We start from the raw sequence: 20,063 nt of genomic DNA on the forward strand, positions 1-20,063 counted from the left end.
TTAGAAGAATGTCAATGACTGGTATGGCTTGGGCCTTTCTTTCGTCTTCCTGCGAAGGAAACCTCGGGATCTTTCCACATAATGTCATATTCACCAATGGCTACCAACAATCAGCTTCGTTAACACTACGTGTGATTTGAAGGCAAAATGGTTTAGCAAATGCAATCGCAACTAGAAGCAGAGGATAGCATAGTACTTGAAAACAAGTTCCACTGGAACACTAATATCCAGTAAAACTATCATTAAATTGTGTCACTCGAGGGCAACTTACTATTAAAATTCTGTAACGAAATTGACCAAAAAAAGAACTCTTGGTGCATATATTAAAAAATAACCTATTATGTTATTTATCAGAACCTATGTTTAAGAGAGTGCCTGCGTTTTGGCCTCGGGACAATGACATCGAAGTCGCTCAATATCCACTCTGCTACTTCACCTTCTTCGCTCACATATATCTCTGTTCCAACATCAAGAGATGGCCATTCTCTTTTAGCTGGTGGAGTACCAGGGTCCTGCACAGAAACTAAATGTCAATAGTTGAGAAAAGGTTTTAATGGCAATGTTAAACTTGGTTACACTTTTGAGCTATGAATCAATAGGCAAGTAGGTCATTGTCAAGTTAAGCTGGTTGTCATCGAGGTCTTACAGCTTGAGGGGTAACTGGATTATATTGGTACTGCATTTATCATGAATAATATTGTAACTATATTCATACACCATTCTGCTGGAATCAAAGTCAAGTTCTTGATTTTAGGAACTTGGTTATAAATATGAGGTTGCCCATATCAGGCTTTTTGCTCTCTGGTTGCATATGAACGACCTTGCAGGTTCAATGCTAAATGTCTCAATTTGCCTAAGGCCTCCGTCCAGAGAGCAAATTGTTATGTTACTATTATGTTTAGAGCTCGTTTGGTTTATTAGAGTCATAGGACTAAGTAAAATATTAGACAAATTAATGAAGATTGGGTTATTCAAAATAACGGTCATCTGTTTGGCGGTCTGATGCCTGAACTGGATTAACTTATAGATACTTGGTTTAATTTCTTCATGATACTCCCTCTCAATGAAACCATCAATAGGTAGTTTGAAGCTTTTGAACATGCTTGTACCTAGTTGTCTCAGTCTTGATGTTTATTGTTGAGTGTAATTAGCATGTTAAAATAATTAACTAAAGTTACAGACCAATCTACGACACTGTGTTGTGCAAATGTACTAGCTATCTAGCAATGGTTCTACATTTAGAGCATTCATGCTCTAATGTTTGCCTTAAATTAGACCCTACTATAGCTGGCAGAGCAGAGCAATGTTAATGTTGAGAGGAAGAACACATGGCTTACCTGATAAAAGAACAAAGCCTGAGAGAGCCTGCCAACATCGAGTTCCCATGTTCTCGGATCACCGATCCAACCTTCACCTGGCTTTGTAGGATAGCCATAGTCACCCCATGCAGGATGTGGGAGGATCTGCACCAGCTCCTGTGGTTGAGGGTTGCTGTAGGCATCACACAAGTTGTACGGTTCCTCCAGATGTTCTGCATTTCCAGGAGAGCAGTACATGTGATAAGCGCCATAGGGGAAGTTGGACGTGTCAGTTCTGTGTATTCTTGTGCCATTCGGGAGAGTGTGGTACGGCGGGCATGTATTAAGGTTAGTAGGAGAGCACCATGCTGTTGTATTTGGATTCAGTATCATCTCGCTGTAACGAGTAACATCAGTCGTTACGTCTCCATCACATGGCTGGCCGTTGTTCTTCCAACAGCTTCCAATGTCCATGAGGTAGAATTGGCTCTTGGGTCCTCCACCTTGCTTGATATCTAAAGTCAGTCTCACTTTGAAGTCTGGTGATTTTGGGATCTGAAGATAATGAGGAAGAAATCAGCACAGACAAACGAGTAAAACGAATGAACGATCAAAATGCTGCTTTGTTAAGGATTACTTCTCTGCTGAATCTTAGGATTCAGCACAACTATGGAGGGGTCTAGTTCAGTAGAACGCTTGTCATGGGGTGCAAACCTCATATCTTGCAATGCATTGCGTCTCTGCATTTCATTAGTGGAATGTTCCTGGAGTTTAGAGGGCCTTCACCAGGGAAATTTGCAGTGTCACAAAGGCAAGGCACTGTGGGTTGAACAAGTATGCCAAATATCTCAGAGTGAGAATTTTTGTCGTTTCTAAGAAAGATGGCTGTCTTTATGCCGTTAGATTGATATTAGTAAAAAGAATAAAATCTTGGTTATGAACATGAAACTTTTAGGTAACTTAGGATTCTGGTAAAAGTAATAGGGCCACAACCATTACCATCTAATTAACTTGCTGTCAGATCATGATTGGGGGAAAAAGGGATGCTACTAAACCGGGATCAGATTTTCTTAAGGTAATCGCTATAAATACATATAAATTCAGTTTGAGATATCAGGTCCAGCCCCAGGTGCCATGGTCAATCTAATTCTTTGGTTTGCCTCAAAACTGTTTTCATGGTCACAGTAGTAACACATATTCTGAGAAAAATGAAAAGAAAGAAGACTTACAATCTTCGTCATGCCTCTTGTCTGATAATGGTACCCACCAGAGAGACCTTCATGTGCATCTGCCCTAAGGTACAGCATGAGCCATGGATACTTCTTGTTGGTCTTAAGAAAATGGTGAAATTTCCACCCGCCCTTGCCAAGCTGCTTCTCCCATGTAACTGAATAATATGAAAGTTTGGTAGTTGCCAGATCTTCATGAAGATGGCTTTCACCATCTAGGTCGTATGTCCCGTAGAAACTGCCACTTAGTCTGTCACCCTTCAGGGTGGTGTAGTTGTGGTACATCAAAGGTTGGTTCATGCAGCCTGTGCCAAAGCAGGGGAACCTGCTCTCATGTGGAAATGGCCCTACCTTGCGCCCATTTGAAGGACAGAGGCCTGCTAGAGTGTCCAAATTTCCATTCTTGAGCATGACCATCCAGAACTGCCATGGGCTTGGTCTGTCCCTAACCTGGCACTTTGCACCCAAGTACTGCTCCTTTTCCACTGCATAAAGGTCAGTGTTGTTGAGGGTGGTAGAGAAGCCCCCAGGGAAGGGATCCCCCACACTCAACCTGTTGTCAGCCTCATCCACTCTGTGAATCAAGAGATGTTCTCCCGTCTGGTTGCATGGTTCGCAGTGTTTCCAACCTAAATGTTGAGACATATAGCTTACATTATTTGAGCATATGCAGTGGCAGAGCCAATTTTTTTTTTGAAGGGGCACTCATTCACTGATTTCCATATCCGAATAGACATTCATATATATAGCAAAGCAAATACTTGAAGATATTATTGTGAAAATAAAGAACATTAAGGAGTTGCCTAGCAGCCCATATGTCGCTCAGCCATGGAGCATATGCATATAAGAAATACAGAGAGAGAGAGACAGAGACGAGACACCATTATGTGGGTCAAACTTAATCTGTGTTTGGTCCAGGAAACTATTTGTGAACAAGAGCAGCTACTTGAAGAACATTGGCAGATATGTGCTGTCCAAGTAGGACTACAAATAATTTTACTTGTGTCTGTTCTCTTGTATTGATCACAGTTTGTTTTCTATGGGGAGATTTGGAGGGCCTACCTTGAGCCATACTCTCAAAAGGAGCCTCGTCTTTCTCGATTTCAGATAATAGGCCTGATTTTTATATTACAATTGCTAAATACGGGCTGCAGGTTAAATAACAAGGGTTCACTCTCTTTCATATTTATGTCCTAGTAACTTCTCTCTCTCTCTCTCTCATATATATATATATATATATGACCGTTGTTATTTGACCTGCAGCCTTTATACAGAAAAATGGAAGTCTGGTTAGGATGAGGGACATGGTGATTTATGCCAAGCAAGTTATTAAGTTCACTTGTGAATGAACATTCTTTTCGAATTTTTCTTGTTTATGTAGATGAATTATTTTTTTGGTTACTTACAATATGACAGTTTTTCTTCAAATTTGGTTGCATATATTGCAGATTTTTTCCCTATAAAAAGCCAGAAGCAGAAAAAACTACGTTTACGTAGCAAGATATGAATCAATGTTCAACAACTAAGAGAAGAACAAAAATCTAGTCAATACTGCAATCTCTTACCACGTTTGTGAGAGTCCTTAACAAAGACGTCGAAGCAGTCACCCAGCCGAGGACTTCCCATCTTGGGAGCCTCTTCGGCGACCTCATTGCAGAAGTTCCACGCTTCGAACGCCACCCTCAGTCCATCTCTTCTCATGCCTGGATCTCCCAGAGCAGTCACATACTTTCCGGCCAGGTTGCCGGTGGCGAGGACCGTGGCGGCCGGCGAAAGAAGGCCGAGCCATAATATGAAACAACCATACATCATCCTTGCCATGGCCAGCCACAGCGATCTAGATGTTCGCCGCAGAAGGCAAATGTACAAACAAATGCCTCATGAATCCTTTTATAAGGCCTTACGAGTGTAACATGCAAATGATAAAGATCTAGGAGATCGTTGATAAGGAAATGTGAAGAAAGGTTTTAGCTTGGGAAGGGATAAGGGTAAACCCATGATCACAAATCTATGTAATCTCAGAACTCCTGTTAATTAGCAACGGCCATTTTTTTACTTTTTCTTTGACTATGGGATTTTCTTAATATTTAATAAAGCAAAAAATGTTAATGAATCGGATTTGGATCGGCTATCTGACTGAACTGTTTTGAATAAGTTGGATATTTGGAACAAATCTAACATCCAATTAGGAAATTGGACTGGACCCTGTTTTATAAGATGAGATCTGATTGGATTCGAATTCAAATTCAGTTTTATATAAGTATATGATTGGTTAATAAGCATCGATATGGCCTGCCAATTTTGCATATACCCGATATCCTTACATTTTGAAAGTTGGCTCTTAAAATATCCGGATGTAGATTTTAAATGGGATATGAATTTAAGAATGGATTTCGGAATGGACTAGATTGTGAATTTGAAAGTTAGATTCAGATATGATAAAAGGCTTTACTTCATTTGCTTTTAGAATTTGAATCTGTAAGCATCCGCAATTGTGCGTTATGGCTCGGTGTGGAAGCTGGTAGGTGGCTAGTCTCTATGTCGAACACCAGGAGTGTCAACCTTCTATGCTGCAGAAAGTGCATGCATATACACAAATTGAAGTGCAATAGGGGCAACAAGCCAGATACCGAAAGTTGGTTTTGTACTTCAATGAACAAAAGGTTGAGTGGAAGCTTCAGCTCTTTACTCTTTGTTGATAAGTGAATCTATGATCATCAACAAATGTGACGAGAGCATACTAATAATTAAAGTAAAGGGCTTTTTGTTTGGGACCTAATAAAGTGGAATGGGGATTATCCAATAAAACAAAAAAAAAAAAGTAAAAAACCGGATATTGGTCATAAAAATATCTTTCATTACTGGAAAAGAAAAAATCAAACTACCCAAAATGCAGGTGCAATTGAAAAATTTTGTTTTGAAGCTTGCTTATATCCTTATCATAGTTATTATACAAAAAAATGAACTTTCTTTTTAATTAAGAAAACTGAGAGATCTATCTTATCCAATAATAAGGGCCTAATGTGATCCAACCTTTTTTTTCGCATGAGTTTTTTTTTCTAAGAAATTTATTCATAGACGCTCAGCTTCTCATATATCTATATAAAAAAAAATCAACATTTAAAATGGACAGATTACTACTTAAGTATATAAAGTATTTCTACATTTTAAACATTTTTTATTCATATGATTTGTGAATTATTTTATAAACTCAGCAAGCTCTTTGTGATTTCCCAAACATATAGTCGTTATCTGTACATGTGGTAAAAATCGAACACTTACAAGTTACAATTAGCTTACGCATCGGGCTGAACGGCCTGACCCGACCCGAAAAAATTTCGCAGTTAAATACCCGGCCCATTTTCGGGGGGCCGGGCCGGGTATCGGGCCTGGATGACGTTAACTAAGGCCCGGCCCGGCCCGGCCCGCTTGTAAACCGCTACTGCTACGGCGGCCGGCGCCATTTACCAAGCGAACGAGAGAAAGAGAGAGAGCTTAGAGGCGGCCGACGCCGACAGGCGGCGCTCCGGCGGGTGACGAACTTCCGCCGAAGGCAACAAAGAAAGTCCGTTGAGTTTCACAGACCTCCTCCCAATCCCACCATTACTCGGCTCACTGCACGCAGAGGAGAAGCTCACGCCTCTCCCGTTACTACCGCTTCTTTTGACCCACACCTCCTACGACGCCATTCCAGGTGAGACGAATCACTCAGAAAGTCCCCTCATCCGCCACCGACCTCCGCAAAAGACCAGTCAGCATGTTGCCAAACCCTAAATCCAGAACCAAACCACCGTAAATCCCAAGCTCCCTCCCTCACATTATAGAGGATCAGAAGAAACCATAGGAACGCCCTACTCGACCAGAAACCTCAGAAATAACCTCTGTAGAGAGCGACAACACGGAAAATCGCAGGTAGAAGAGAAAAGGTAAACCCTCCCTTTCGCTACAGAATTCATGTTGCAGAAGGATAAAAAATGCAAGAATTCACACAAAAAAAAAGGACGGAATCCCAGCTCCTCCTCCATAAACCCTCGAATCCACTCCAGAACTGAATCGATGTAGACAAAGACAACGAAGAATAATCTATAAAGTTATAAACCCAATAAGGGTTGGCAAAGTGGCAAAATCCGATGGCGTCAACCATAGATAGCTTTAACAGTTCCCCTCTCTTACCTTTCAGTCTGCTGCTCCCTCTCTCTCTCTCTCTCTCTCTCTCTCTCTCTCTCTAAGTCTGAAGGAAACTCAGTTATAGATCAGAATATGTAGGATTTGGATGAAGAAAGCAGTTGTCTTGAGAAATTAATTCTGCCAAGAGGCAATCTCGAGTTCAAAGATTATTTTCCTTCCAATTGGTAGTACTCAGTCTGGGAGTTCAGCAGCAAAATCCTAGGCATCCATGGCCATTTTTGTAAAACAAAAAAACTTGAACAGCAAAAAGTCATGAAGATAACAAAATTTTTAATAAATATATTAAGCTGCCAAAGTTGCAGCCTTTCAGTAAAGAATTACATCGATCACTTGCCGGTAAATTCGCCTTCTGCACTCAATCTCAGCCTCTTTGATACATGAGCGCCTGCTGTTGGTATTAATACACAAACTTTCCTTTACTTTCTCACTAATACAAAGAACATGTACTTGAAATTTAGAGAAAACGACACTTACAGCCGAAGGGTTCCCTCTCGCATCGAGACTCGAGACATCCTTCTCGTTTGCATGAAAGAATCGTTACGCAAAAAAAAAAAGGCAAACTGCATCAGCTAGAACTTTTATGCAGTGCCACAAGTGATGCGTACAACCCATCTTTCATGCCAATGAGCACTTCATGTCTGCCCTTCTCTGCAATCGCACCGTTCTGGACCACAGCAATCAAATCTGCACCTTGAATTGTTGAGAGACGATGTGCAATGACAATGGTAGATCTGTTCACCATAACTCTGTCCAGTGCATCCTGAACCACCCGTTCTGACTCTGCATCTAGAGCAGATGTGGCCTCATCAAGAAGAAGGATCTTTGGGTCCTTGATGATCGCCCTTGCGATGGCTATCCTCTGCTTTTGTCCTCCAGATAACTGAACCCCGCGCTCGCCAACATTGGTATCATATCCTTCTGGCAGCCCTGAGATGAATTGATGTGCATTAGCTGCTTGTGCAGCAGCAATGATCTCCTTTTCAGTGACTGCCCCTTGCTTCCCGTATGCTATATTAGCGCGGATTGTGTCGTTAAACAATACAGGCTCCTGACTAACTAACCCCATCTGCTGCCTCAACCATTTCAACTGAAACTTTTGAATTTCCACGCCGTCAAGCAATATGTGTCCTGAATCTGGATCGTAGAATCTCTCGAGCAGAGAGATAACTGTTGATTTCCCACTGCCACTCTCTCCTACTAGAGCAACAGTCTTTAAAAACAACTTCAAGTTAGGATATAATAGTGTGAGGTTACAAGCAGAGAAAATGCATGAGCACAGGTAAGGACATAAAGGATCAGATTGTGATAAATATATATTCAACCAGAGCATAGCTCCAACGTTGTTCATACCTTTCCTGAAGAAACAATAAGAGATAGGTCTCTGAATATCTGCACGTCTGGCCTAGTTGGGTATTTGAAACTGACATGTTGGAACTCTATATCGCCCTTCACACTAGGCAGCATGTCACCTGCTTCATTGCTTGGATCAATCTTTGATTTACGGTCAAGGATTGAAAAGATTGAGGCTGCAGCAGCCTTTGCTTTCGAAGAGTCTGGCGCTAAAGCACTTGTTTGTGAAACTCCAATTGCAGTCATTGTTAAAGCAAAGAAAACCTAAAAAAAAGTTGCAATGTCACTGTCTAGAAGAAGAAGGCATAAATTAATGTGATGATGGCAACCATGTTGAATATTTCACGTACCCTAAATACTTTACCAAATGTTGTTTTTCCACTTTCTACAAGACGAGCACCGGCATAAAAGCTCAGTGCATAGGAAGAAAAAAGAACAAAGAAAGAGAAACCAAATCCAAGACCACTAATGAGTCCTTGCCGAATTCCACTTTTCCTAGGCGCCTCACATTTTTTCTGGTAAAGATCCATCACCCGCTGTTCAGCACAAAAGGAAGCAACTGTTCGAATGCTACTGACAGCATCATTTGCTACTTGACTTGCTTCCTCATACATTGCCTACACACAACACAATACATCATCAGCAAATAAATTTCTGAGACACATAGCATAGAAGCATTTTAGTATCCTGAGTACAAAACCACTAAAACAAAAATGTAATTGTAAAATAAGAAACAAATAATCGATAATGTTATAACCGAGGACAACCTACCTTAGCATCTGCACTGAACCCTTTTAGAAACTTTATCTGTGCAAAGCCTTGCAAACCAATCAAGGGAAGCAACGCCAAGATTATAAGTGACAGCTGCCAGTTGGCTACAAAAGCAATCACGACCCCGGAAATAATAGTGGCAATGTTTTGTACTAACAAAGACAATGCATCACCAACAAGACTTCGCACTGTTGCAGCATCTGCTGACAATCTTGCCCCAATGGCCCCACTGACAGAACAAAGAAGGAAAAAATTCATTTAAAGTTAAATAAAATTTTTTAAAATTTCACAAACAGATTTCTGGCAATCCACACACCTTGAGTTTTCAGCATCATCGAACCAGCTGATTTCTTGGTGAATTACCCCCTCAAATGACATAGCCCGGATTCTTTTGATAAGTTGGGCACCAGCAACTCCAAAAAGATATGACTGTATGGGTCCAACGAGAAAAGCAGTGACTCCTAGAACCAAATACATTAGAGCCCAGAAGTTTGCGTCCTTCCGAAGCTGGTGAGGTGGTTTAAAGAATGTCTTTATGATGCTTGAGATCAAGATACCAAACACTGGAAATATAACACCATTGATTGCTGCAGCAATGCAACCTAAGAATAAAACAGGAAGCTCTGGTTTATTCATGTATGCCAGACGACGAACTGAGACCTTCTTGTCAGCCTTTGCAGAGGTATAATCACCATCTTCGACATCGTTGAGACTGAGGCCACTGTCATGAATGCCACTTATGCCAGGCAGGCCAAAGGATACTGAGAAAGAGTGTCTACTGCTCCGCCCAAGGGAAGAAGATCGTCCACTAATGGATCGGTTGAGCGAATATCGTTGACTACCAGATCTACTGGAAATCTTGTTAGACTCCAAATTCAATTCTGCATCAGGTTCAGTCATTCCCACTTGTTCACCCTGATTTATTTCTTGTAAACGAATAAGCTGAGAGTATGGCCCTTCTGGATCTCTGATTAGCTCCACATGGGATCCTGTTTAGATGAAAGCAATTCAAAAGTTAGAAACCTTGAGTAACTCTTTGTCCAGGTTCATTTAATGTTACTAAATGCTTCATTCATGCCTTGCTCAACAATTTTGCCACGGTGCACAACAGCTATGAGATCAGCATTTCTTATGGTGCTCAAGCGATGGGCAATAACAATTGTGGTCCTCCCCACCATGATTCTGGTTAGAGCATCTTGCACTATACGTTCAGACTCTGCATCCAATGCACTTGTTGCTTCATCAAGTAAAAGAATCCGTGGATTCTTTAAGATTGCTCTAGCAATAGCTATTCTCTGCTTTTGTCCACCAGATAGTTGTGTACCATGTTCACCAACCATCGTGTCAAGGCCCTGCAAAATGGATAAGTTAATAGTCAATGACAAAAATTGAGATCATAGTATTTCCTAGAAAAAGGATATTAGATTAACAAAATGCATCACCTGTGGCATCTTGTCTATGAATTTTGCAGCATTTGCAAGCTCAACAGCTGTCTTGATTTCCTCAAGTGTTGCACCAGCTTTTCCATATGCAATATTTTCCTTTATAGATGTTGTAAATAAAACAGGCTCCTGACTAACAAGCCCAATTTTTTCTCTAATCCAACCAAGCTGAAGTTTCTTCAAGTTAACTCCATCTATGAGCACTTCACCAGCTTGTGGATCGTAGAATCTCTCAACTAGACTAACAACTGTCGACTTTCCACTACCGCTTTCCCCAACTAGAGCTACAGTTGTGCCACAAGGCACATGCAGTGAAAAGTCAGAAAAGATTACGACTTCAGGCCTAGCTGGATAACTGAAATGTACATCTTTCAGTTCAATATCTCCTTTTAGGTCTTCTAGTACAATCCCACTCTTGTCATACGCATCTATCTCAGGTTTCCTATCAATTGTCTCAAACATCTTGTAAGCTGCTGCTCTTCCAGCTGCAAATGCACTCACAGATGGTGAAGCCTGACCAAGGGACCTGTTTTAGGAAACCAAATGTACACCATTAATAAAGGAAAACATACTTTATAAAATAATTCCTATTGATATCAATGTGCTATGTAAAAACTACTTACATTCCTCCGGTCATAACAGCAATCATTACAGTGATCACCTGTCCACCTGTGTATCCTTTGTCAACTATGAGCTTTGAACCATACCACAAAGCCAATGCATAACTGGCAAAAATGATTAAGAACACTGCTCCAATTCCTACGCCTGCAGCTAGTCCTTGTTTAACAGTAGCTAGATATGCAGCTTTTAGTGCCCTATTATATTTTGTTATAGCTTCCTTTTCTCCAGTAAATGATGCAACCTGTGTATGTTGGATAGCCAAATTAATTTCCATTGGCTACTAGAAAGTTGGTTTTGGGGAAAATAAACCCAAACTAACAGTAGGAAAGATAAATGGTAAATATGTAACTGAAAATTCTTCTAAAAGCAATTTCAAGGATAATCAGAAGATTCAGAACTCCAATCTGTGATTCATGGAGAGACCCATTTTAACCTGCTGATTGAGAAAGAACAAAAGGCATGCAACTTCATAATGTGTATGGATAGAGAGGAAACTGCATACCGTTCTAATCGATCCAACTGTTTGTTCAACTACAATGCCAGCTTCAGCATAAGCAGCTTGCCCACGGGTTGAAAGCCTAGATATAGTTATGGACATCGCACCCCCAGCAATGACTATTAGAGGAATTGATGCTAACATAACAAGAGTAAGGAGCCATCCTTTGCTAAATGCGATAACAAAGCCACCAAAGAATGTTGACACAAGCTGTACGAACTTTCCAACCTAATCAATACCAAGTTATAGCTTTAGTAGAATGTAATGAGGGACCAATTACAGGATTTCTTGCAAGAGTTTACATTTACATTTCATAAACTTCAGAATGTCAAGAATAGAAGACAAACAATGTTTTGATCATGAGTTCATCGACTTGAAGTCTTAAACCAGTTGGTTATCATTATTGAAAAAACAACTTTAGTTTTTAAAATATCAGAAGTAACAAAGGATAGCAATCACAATCATAAAATCCAGACCAAACCTCAACCTCACATTTAACAATTTGAAGGAGTCCTGAAGTCTTTACTTTTTTCTCATTCAATTTTTTCCTTGTGCTTAAACAACACAAAATAAAAGAAACAGCAAGAACATATAAACTAACTTTCCCTTTCCTTTTTCTTATTGGGCAGGCTGGGTTAGGCAGATCCCTACCAGATTTATGCAGACAGGTGTGCTTCCTGGATATTGTAATTTTGACCACCTTCAGTTAAAGGACTCAACAAACCTCCCAGCCGGGTGAACAGAATTTTTTTGTTGCCAAATAAATCCACAATCTTGAAACCAATAAAGACAGCACAAAAGAATGATGAACAATGTCAAGCATAAATACCATGACAGCACAAACTGCTTTAAAAGCCTGCCTTTTTTTATCCTTTTTGCCATTCTGATCACATTTGTCTAAGTACTAGTTTCATAAGCTTAGTTAGTTGTTGAACTAAATCCAATACTGCATGTCCATTACCAGATTGTTCATGACATGTCATGACTAATAAAATTTGTTCACCAGTCATAGTTCTCTATATGAAGAAATAGAACAGCTAGTTTCCTGAAGTCGTTTAGAGAATTTTATAAATCAAGGAGAAGAAATGAAGAAACCAGCAATAGCAATCTCTTTCATATCACTCTATAATAAAAAGGATTATTCCCAAAGGTGAGTACATTTTCATATGGCCGACACATTTTTGGGCATCTCTGGCTTCAGAACATAACAAAGATACAGAAGTTCACCATCAAGTTCAGTTTAAAAAGGAAATGTATAGCTGACAAACTCTCGATGCATTTTTCAATGTAGTACCATCAAGGCATCAACCATGCAGAGAATAAATCAGCAAAGTCACCCACAGTGTTATTCTTGAAAAGGCATTGCAAATCATTATTTTAAACCGAAGATATGGAAAGCAACTAACCTTCTCCCCCATTGCATCCTGGATGAGGATGGTATCACCTGCCATTCTGCCAATAACTTCTCCTGTGTTCGTCTCCAGATCAAAAAATGCAACGTCCTGTCTAAGAATGTTACTGAGATACAAACCCCTGATACGAGCAGCCTGCCTTTCTCCAGTAGTCATCCAACACGTGACCTCTGTGAATTACAGCAAAAAGATGAAAAAGAAAAAAAAGAAGGAAAAGTACAGCGACTAAATGTAGATACAGATTTGATCAAACAGAGGATTTATATAGATGAAGGAGATCTATGACCATGAAACTGAACGGATTACTGCACCAATGAAACATAAGAAAGGAATTTCACTCACGTAGAAATGATACTACTGCGGCTCCAACAGCCAAATACACAAACTTAAGTGCCACCTGAAAAAAAGAAAAGAAAAGGAGGCAGCACCGATGAATATCCCCGAAACTGAAAAAACAGCTAAAATAAAAAATGTAACCAACAGAAGAATGAAAAATCAAACTGAAAAAGTAAAAGTATTCTCCTTCGTGCAAAATCTAAATAACCATGACATCCATGTAAGCACCCAAAGTGACAACAAGAACAAATGGAAAAACCACCACCATATCAGACAACAGGAAACAGTGCCAACCATTGCTCTCATAGCATCAAATTTAGTAGGAAAAAAAAAATCAAAGCATGATTAGTTAGTGCAATTCTTTATTTTGTGTAACGACAGCCACCAACTGTGAAGGGTGGCAGCTATAGAGTCCTGGCCTCCATCCCTTCCTCTTGGCCAAGCCATGCCCTTCCGGCGGTACCTTTGTGATCACCGGGTTCGTAGCGTTGTTGCATGAGACACACCCAGCGATGCCAACTCTTTGATGCCTTGGAGCAGATCAATATAGCCACTATGAACAAAAACTGCAGAAACTTTCGGCAAAAAATTACAGTAGCGGACGGATTACACAATTTACCTTGGAGACCTCATGAACCACAGTTGCTTGGTGTGATTGGCCAAATGAATCGATGAGCTCCCCGAACAGAAGGGTCATAAGGGGCATGGCCAGCCCGTTGCCAATTGCAGAGATTGTTCCCACCGTCATCAGAAAAACGTCCAACGGGTCTGCGAAGGCAAACAGTTTGTGGAAGGGGACAGAGGCAACTTTCCCGTTGCCTCCTTCACTTTCCTTCTTCTCTGTATCATCCCCTCTCTGTGGATCACCACCACCACTATCTTTCTTCGTCATTCTTTTTCACCTTCTTAGGAGCCTAACAGATCAGTTTGCCTCAGTATCCCAAGCAACAGATTCTTGGGCTAGTATTAGTGCCTGCAATCTACGAAGAGAGATTAAAATCGAGACGAAGAGTTATTAAAACACAGCAAACAAGAAAATCACGTTTCATCAACTAATAAAGTTTACGTGAAACCATGAAAAAGATTTTGTTATAATCGCAAAAAGAACGGAAAAAGAAATTACAAAATCAACTTCGCTTGTCGAGCATCGAGTTGGAGAGTTTCATGAGATCATGAGCGCAGAGAAAGAAAAAGAAGGCAAAGATCAAGTGCGAAGAAAGTTTTCACGTTCATCCTTTTTAAAAGGAAAGCAATAAATTTTAGAACCCGGGTGGTGATGAAATTGGTTGTAAGGACTACCTGGCAATTTCTGAAACCAACTACTAACAAAAAGCGACATCTCACCGTCGAAACCAATAAAAAGAAATTCCTAAGATCACTAAAAATGGAAAAAAAAACTTTCACGATAAATTTAAGCACTGGGCCTGCAAGCATCAAATTTTAACAACTCCAGGAGATTCAGCAGACAGACAAAAGAGAAAGAGAAAAAAAAAAAACAAGAAGAAGATCAAGCAGAAGAGATTTCCGGTATCTGGTTTTTCAGACTTCAAAAGGAAAAAGAAAACTGTACGTCTTTGTTTACGTGGATTATCCAACGATTCGGTGCCAAAACAATCAGGAAATTTGAAAGCGAAAAAAGAATCAAAAGAACCGTAAAATGATGAGGTTGAGAATTTAGAAGCGAGTTGCGGAGCCAAAAAGGCAATGTACTCTGTACCTTCGGCAATGTCAACTTTATTGTCGCAGGAAGATTCGAAATGCCTTTTCCTTCACAAATGGCTACAGCTTATGTCGAGAGAGAGAGAGAGAGAGAGAGGATGAGAGAACCACTCACCAATAAAAGAAACAAAAGCACTGATAACAAAACGAATGCCCCTTTCGTTTCTTTTCCATTATTTTCCTTTCCATCTATTAAACATAGCCCAACAAATAACAGACAGACACACAGAGGGACAGAGAAAAAAAAAGAAAGGAATAAAATTCTTGAAACCACCAGACTAAAATGTTGAAAACAAGAAGGAAACAAAAAAATAATCAAACTAACGAGAGAGAGAACGGATCATGAAAACAGAACAGTTGTAAACACCATTACAATTCTGTTTCTTCAAGAGTAAAAAAAAAAGATAAAAGCTAGCAATTCCGTAAACCAACGTGGTTTCATTCCCCAGAAAAACCACCAACCACGACCAATATGTCAAACCAGAACCGAAAAATCACCAAAAAGAAAGAAAAAGGAAAACGCAGCAAAAGCCGCAGTTTCTTCAAAAAAAATCTACCTCTAATGTCAAGCGAGAGCTTTCACACACCAACTTTCCTTGCCTTCTACTGTCGACCTCAGAGAGCTCAAAAGCCTCCTGAGACTCGAGAATGCATTCAACCTCTGAACCTTCTATATATGGTGATCTCCCCTTCTTTCTGCTCTCTCTCTCTCTACATCGGCACGTCTGGTTGCTTGCGCATTGGCACGCAGAGAAGAGAGAATACACGCATGGGCAGCTTGGCCCCGCCGGCCCCACCGGCTGACGCCATTAAATTCTCATGGAGCTTGGGGACTACGGTTAAAGCTTGCTGGCCAAGGCTTTGACCTTTGGCCTTCTAGAGGATGACGTGCTGGCTACGGATCGGGTTAAATGCTAAGAGAAGGAAGACCCCCATGAAGTTCGAGGCTGTTTCGCAATAATAATACATTGTTCCATTAATTTTACCTTAAAAATAAACTGTACATTGATACTGTTTAGAGGTAAATTGGTAAGACAATAACAATATATTACTATTGTCAAACAGCTCTAGACCATCTGAAAGACTCCTTCTTCCTTTCTTGCAATCAGAATTTAGAGTTGTTTAAAAACTTAAATAAAAACTTGTGGTACATCTATCAATTAAAGTGTCGCATTACTATTATTTATAGTATGTTACTGTAATTAAAATAAAATTATGGTACAACTATCAATTAAAGTATCGCATTGCTATTATTTATAGTATGTTAATGTAATCAAAATGAAAGTGATGATCGGGCTTTCAACAACCACCAACTTGATTAACTACGCTATGCCTCTAAAACCATTTGATAGATTTTTGTTTTTAAATTCAAATTCAGATTAGGTTAGCATGTGATGCCACAAAAGTGCATAATTGCTAAGATCTTGTTTGTTTGTGTCTCATATTTTATTCCATTTATATGCGTGGCGTGAGAATAATGGAAATAAGTAATCAAACGTACCGACACTGTTACAAAATATGACAAGGTTTGATGATATTTAAAAACGAAAAGCTTGCAAAAAAGGTGCTTACATCAACTAATAAAAAATCCATTGTTCTTCAAGGAACGAATAAACTATTAACTTTTGAACGATAATAAATGAGCGCTCAACTTTTGAGATAAATTCTTCAAAAGTCACTTATTGATAAAAGCAATTATGTTTTATGTAAAATGATAAAAATAATGTCCATAGAGTTATGGCTGGAAAAGGATAACTTGGTCTGAAAATTGGGCATTTTTGTTAATTAATATAAAAAGTCAGTGTTTTCCTTCGATACGTGGCTTTCAGGAAAGTTGAATGTTAAGTTTCAAAAGGTGAGCAGTCGAGAGATGAGCATCAGTTTGTTATTTTCCTAGACTTTTGAGTGTTTTTCTGTAATTTTTTTCTGTTAAAGAGAGTTATAAGTTCGACTTCGTTGCGATTTTAGAGCGTGACGAATGGGAAGAAATTGAGAGGGCAAAATGGTCATTATCCGTATTGCTGAATAGTTGTTGCTTTCTTGACTTCGTCCGAGTATTCAAATTTCTCACATATTGCAAAAACTTCAACATTTGTTTAAGGAACCATAAATCGACATTAATCCTCCAGTAACAATTTTTTTCTTAGCAACAAATTATTATATTTAAACTTTTATATATCTACACTTAATATCTCGTGTAAAGAAAAAAAATATAAATAATGTGAATCTACTTAATACCCTCACAGTTTCTTTTCTTTATTCTCTTTATATATATATATATATATATATATATACCACAAAAAAAAAACTTACACACTTGACACACATGTTTATAATAGGTTATGTGATCCGTGAATTGGTCTGTCCTAACCGGACAAAGAGTAGGTTGGTGACAAGTGCTTATTAAACCTGCATCAAGCCATCAGAATCCTCTGGCTTGCCCATTTGAATTCCTTACATAATCCAATTCCAAACATGCCATATTTTGTTTTTTAAATATATTTTTCTGTTTCTTATTTTTTTCTTTTTGAATTTGATTTGAAAAACGTTTTTAACTACATATGATTGAAAGAAATCAGTTCACCATTGTATTCAAAACTAATTAATTGAGAAACCAATTTTAAATGCATTATTTATGTAAAAGAACTCTTTTTCTTTTTAATTTGAGGAGTCAAAAAAGGATGCAACAGTGCATTCGGCAGCAAGAGGTTTGAAGTTCAAATCCTATGGTTAATGCACCCTCTTCCCGCGCGCGCCCGCACACCCACACGCACACAAATCTCACAAGAAAGTCAAAGAGCCAGGTCGATTTTGAAAACGCGACCACGCGGGCCCCACAATATCTTGCCGTCCCATGCTCTGTTGCTTCAGCCGTATCATACAAAGACAGAAACGACGATGGCTCTGATTTGCACACGGTGTTGCTTGTCATAAAAAAAAATAAAAAATTTAAGCAGAGAGAGAAAGTCAACGCCTGAGAACAAGCAGTTCACGAGACGGTCATGTAAAATCCGACGGTTTTAGTTTTTCGTTTTTTTTTTTAATCACCCCATGAAAAGAAAGGGATATATATAGAAAAAAAGAATAATAAGAGAGTCAGGGTCGGAGAGAAAGATGGAGCGGCACAGTCACCCAACCGCAGACGAGCATCGGTGCTTCAACCGAATGGCAAACTGGATATTCCCTTGCACAAAACCAGCCACAGAATCTGACGAAGAGAAAGTACTGTTGTTACGCTCCTCCCAAATGCGCCACTAAGCTTAAATGAGCCACGGCCTCCAGACATGACCCTAGGAAGCAGACAGCTGGAGGGAATAACAAAAAAGAAAAAGAAGACGAATGGATGGTGAGTTTAGAAAACTACCAACAAGAAAAAGCCAAGTAAAAGCAAGGACAAAGAGAGAGAGAACGAGATAAAGAAAGAAGAAAAAAAAAGAAAAAAGAAAAAAGTATGGAACAAAATCAGCTCCATTTGATCTCATAATAATATACTTTAATATCAAGATCAATAAGAATTGAAAACATGACTATAACACACCACTCAACCCAACCAATTGCACTACCCATCACTTCTTGGTGAGAAAGATAGAAAAAAAGTGGGTAAAAACAAAACATGTAGGTCAGAAATAAAAACCAAACTTTTTAGTTTTGATTTTTAAAATGTTTTTTTTTCTTTTTTGCAATGTAACTTTGTAGATATGATCTTAAAAATGAGTTGATGCAAAACATGTACTAAGTTGATCATTTGTTACATTTTAATGGTATCTTTATAATAAGAAAAAAGAAACTTCAACATTTTTCATTAAAACAACTTGAAGTGAAGCATGTTTTATATCAAAATAGTCTTTATAAATATATTAAGATGTTTACATTCTATTTAAAATAGCTTTTGAACAAAAAAATAATATGCACGACACTTGAATGTTTTTTGGGCCCTCCTTACAGGAGTGGGAGGCCATTGCCCCCCTCCCTCCCCCCCCTCATGAGAGGTATCCGGTACCTGTCGAGCATCCGAGCCCATTGCCCAGGCTTAAACCGGACATCAGACTTTGAAGAGCTAAACTATTAATCGATCTTAGTCTATCAAGGTTTCGTGGTCATATAAAAAAAGAGAAGAGAAAAAAAAAAACCTATGATTCATGAAACAAAAAATTAAGAAAATCGATGCCAAATTAAAAGGAAAATGGTAGCTAAGGAGGGAAAATTTTCCTCTCATAACCTTGAGAGTGACACCCTCAAAAGAACATACTATTTTGAAAAAAAAAAAAAAGTCTTTTTCAGCAAAATGTGTATATGCAATACATCCAAAACAATTTTCTTCTGAACAACGCGGGGTGGGTGGGATGAGGACTTCCCTGGCCCGATTTCTTGGAAGTTTTCGTTTCCTTCCCTTCCCTTGCACGCCAAGATAGTCTCTTGCTTTTGAGCGAGGCCAGGACACGCACATTGGCTTTCAACTCCTCCATTGTTTGCTAGTCAAGATTCTTAATACGAAGAAGTCAACTTAGTTAGGTGATTGGGTTCTGATGATGTCTCATGTGTGACAGCATGTATATTTTTCCACTAAAAGTACAAACACAAGCTTTATTTGGTTCCTAGTAAGCACTTTAGTATTTCAATTGACGTCAAATGAGCTTATCTGCCTCAAGAAGCACGAGTCCAGTCAATCCCCGTGGTTGCTTTGCCGTTTGAGTTTGCTCCTTCTGGAGTTGAAGTGGTCGTAAGCATGATACCCGAGTTAAAGGATGCACTGTATGTCCATTCAAACCCTGAAGCAAACCAAAATCTTGAAAACATAAAAGTATAGTATGCCGAAAGCAGTTTTCTCTTAAATAAACATTAAAAATAAAAGAGTGAGTATGTTTGAATGCAAGAGTTACTTTTTGTCACACAAAAAAGATAAAGGCTTCAAATATTTGACCATAGTAAGCACATGCGCATTTTAAATTTGGACAGGTTTATCTAATTCTAGGGCAAGTTTAAATGTGAGAATTATTTTTCATAATGCGAAAAGTTAGACTTCAAATATTTGATCGTTTCAATTGTGTGACATCTTGAGAGAGAGAAAAATAAAATATTACCTAACCGTGCGAAAAGTTTTCCTTGAAAAAAATTTTAATCAATAAATATTTCAAATATTAATTATAAGTCCAAGTTATTTGGATATACTTAACCGTGTATTAATATTATTGCATATAATT

General features: G+C 39.0%; 2 protein-coding genes across 2 annotated transcripts; both read right to left on the reverse strand.

Moving 5' to 3' along the window:
• Nucleotides 1-196: 196 nt before the first annotated feature.
• Nucleotides 197-4,516, reverse strand: LOC116257970 (uncharacterized). Its single transcript, XM_031635004.2, has 4 exons — nucleotides 4,093-4,516; nucleotides 2,528-3,156; nucleotides 1,338-1,853; nucleotides 197-512 (listed from the first exon to the last, which is right to left on the reverse strand). The coding sequence occupies exons 1-4, from the start codon at nucleotides 4,346-4,348 to the stop codon at nucleotides 351-353; spliced, it is 1,563 nt and encodes a 520-aa protein (XP_031490864.1). The 5' UTR covers nucleotides 4,349-4,516; the 3' UTR covers nucleotides 197-350.
• A 2,452-nt stretch (nucleotides 4,517-6,968) lies between these two features.
• LOC116257736 (ABC transporter B family member 11-like) lies at nucleotides 6,969-15,656 on the reverse strand. The gene is made up of 13 exons (XM_031634704.2): nucleotides 15,420-15,656; nucleotides 13,763-14,123; nucleotides 13,150-13,204; nucleotides 12,802-12,977; nucleotides 11,402-11,623; nucleotides 10,902-11,140; nucleotides 10,279-10,804; nucleotides 9,915-10,188; nucleotides 9,153-9,825; nucleotides 8,837-9,065; nucleotides 8,416-8,682; nucleotides 8,066-8,329; nucleotides 6,969-7,925 (listed from the first exon to the last, which is right to left on the reverse strand). Exons 2-13 carry the CDS (start codon nucleotides 14,033-14,035, stop codon nucleotides 7,281-7,283), a joined length of 3,843 nt encoding a protein of 1,280 aa, XP_031490564.1. The 5' UTR covers nucleotides 14,036-14,123; nucleotides 15,420-15,656; the 3' UTR covers nucleotides 6,969-7,280.
• Between the last annotated feature and the right edge of the window lie 4,407 nt (nucleotides 15,657-20,063).

This window comes from Nymphaea colorata, chromosome 7, assembly GCF_008831285.2.
Source record: "Nymphaea colorata isolate Beijing-Zhang1983 chromosome 7, ASM883128v2, whole genome shotgun sequence".
Lineage (NCBI taxonomy): Eukaryota > Viridiplantae > Streptophyta > Magnoliopsida > Nymphaeales > Nymphaeaceae > Nymphaea > Nymphaea colorata.

Bases quoted from the DNA above. Each gene is read 5' to 3' on its own strand.
- LOC116257970 (XM_031635004.2), bottom strand. From the start codon at position 4,348: ATGGCAAGGATGATGTATGGTTGTTTCATATTATGGCTCGGCCTTCTT. The intron at 3,157-4,092 runs GTAAGAGATTGC...CTCAACATTTAG, and splicing joins TAAGGACTCTCACAAACGTG to GTTGGAAACACTGCGAACCA. The intron at 1,854-2,527 runs GTAAGTCTTCTT...CATTATCTTCAG, and splicing joins CAAGAGGCATGACGAAGATT to ATCCCAAAATCACCAGACTT.
- LOC116257736 (XM_031634704.2), bottom strand. From the start codon at position 14,035: ATGACGAAGAAAGATAGTGGTGGTGGTGATCCACAGAGAGGGGATGAT. The intron at 10,189-10,278 runs GTGATGCATTTT...TCCATTTTGCAG, and splicing joins TCATAGACAAGATGCCACAG to GGCCTTGACACGATGGTTGG. The intron at 8,683-8,836 runs GTAGGTTGTCCT...TGTTGTGTGTAG, and splicing joins GGTTCAGTGCAGATGCTAAG to GCAATGTATGAGGAAGCAAG.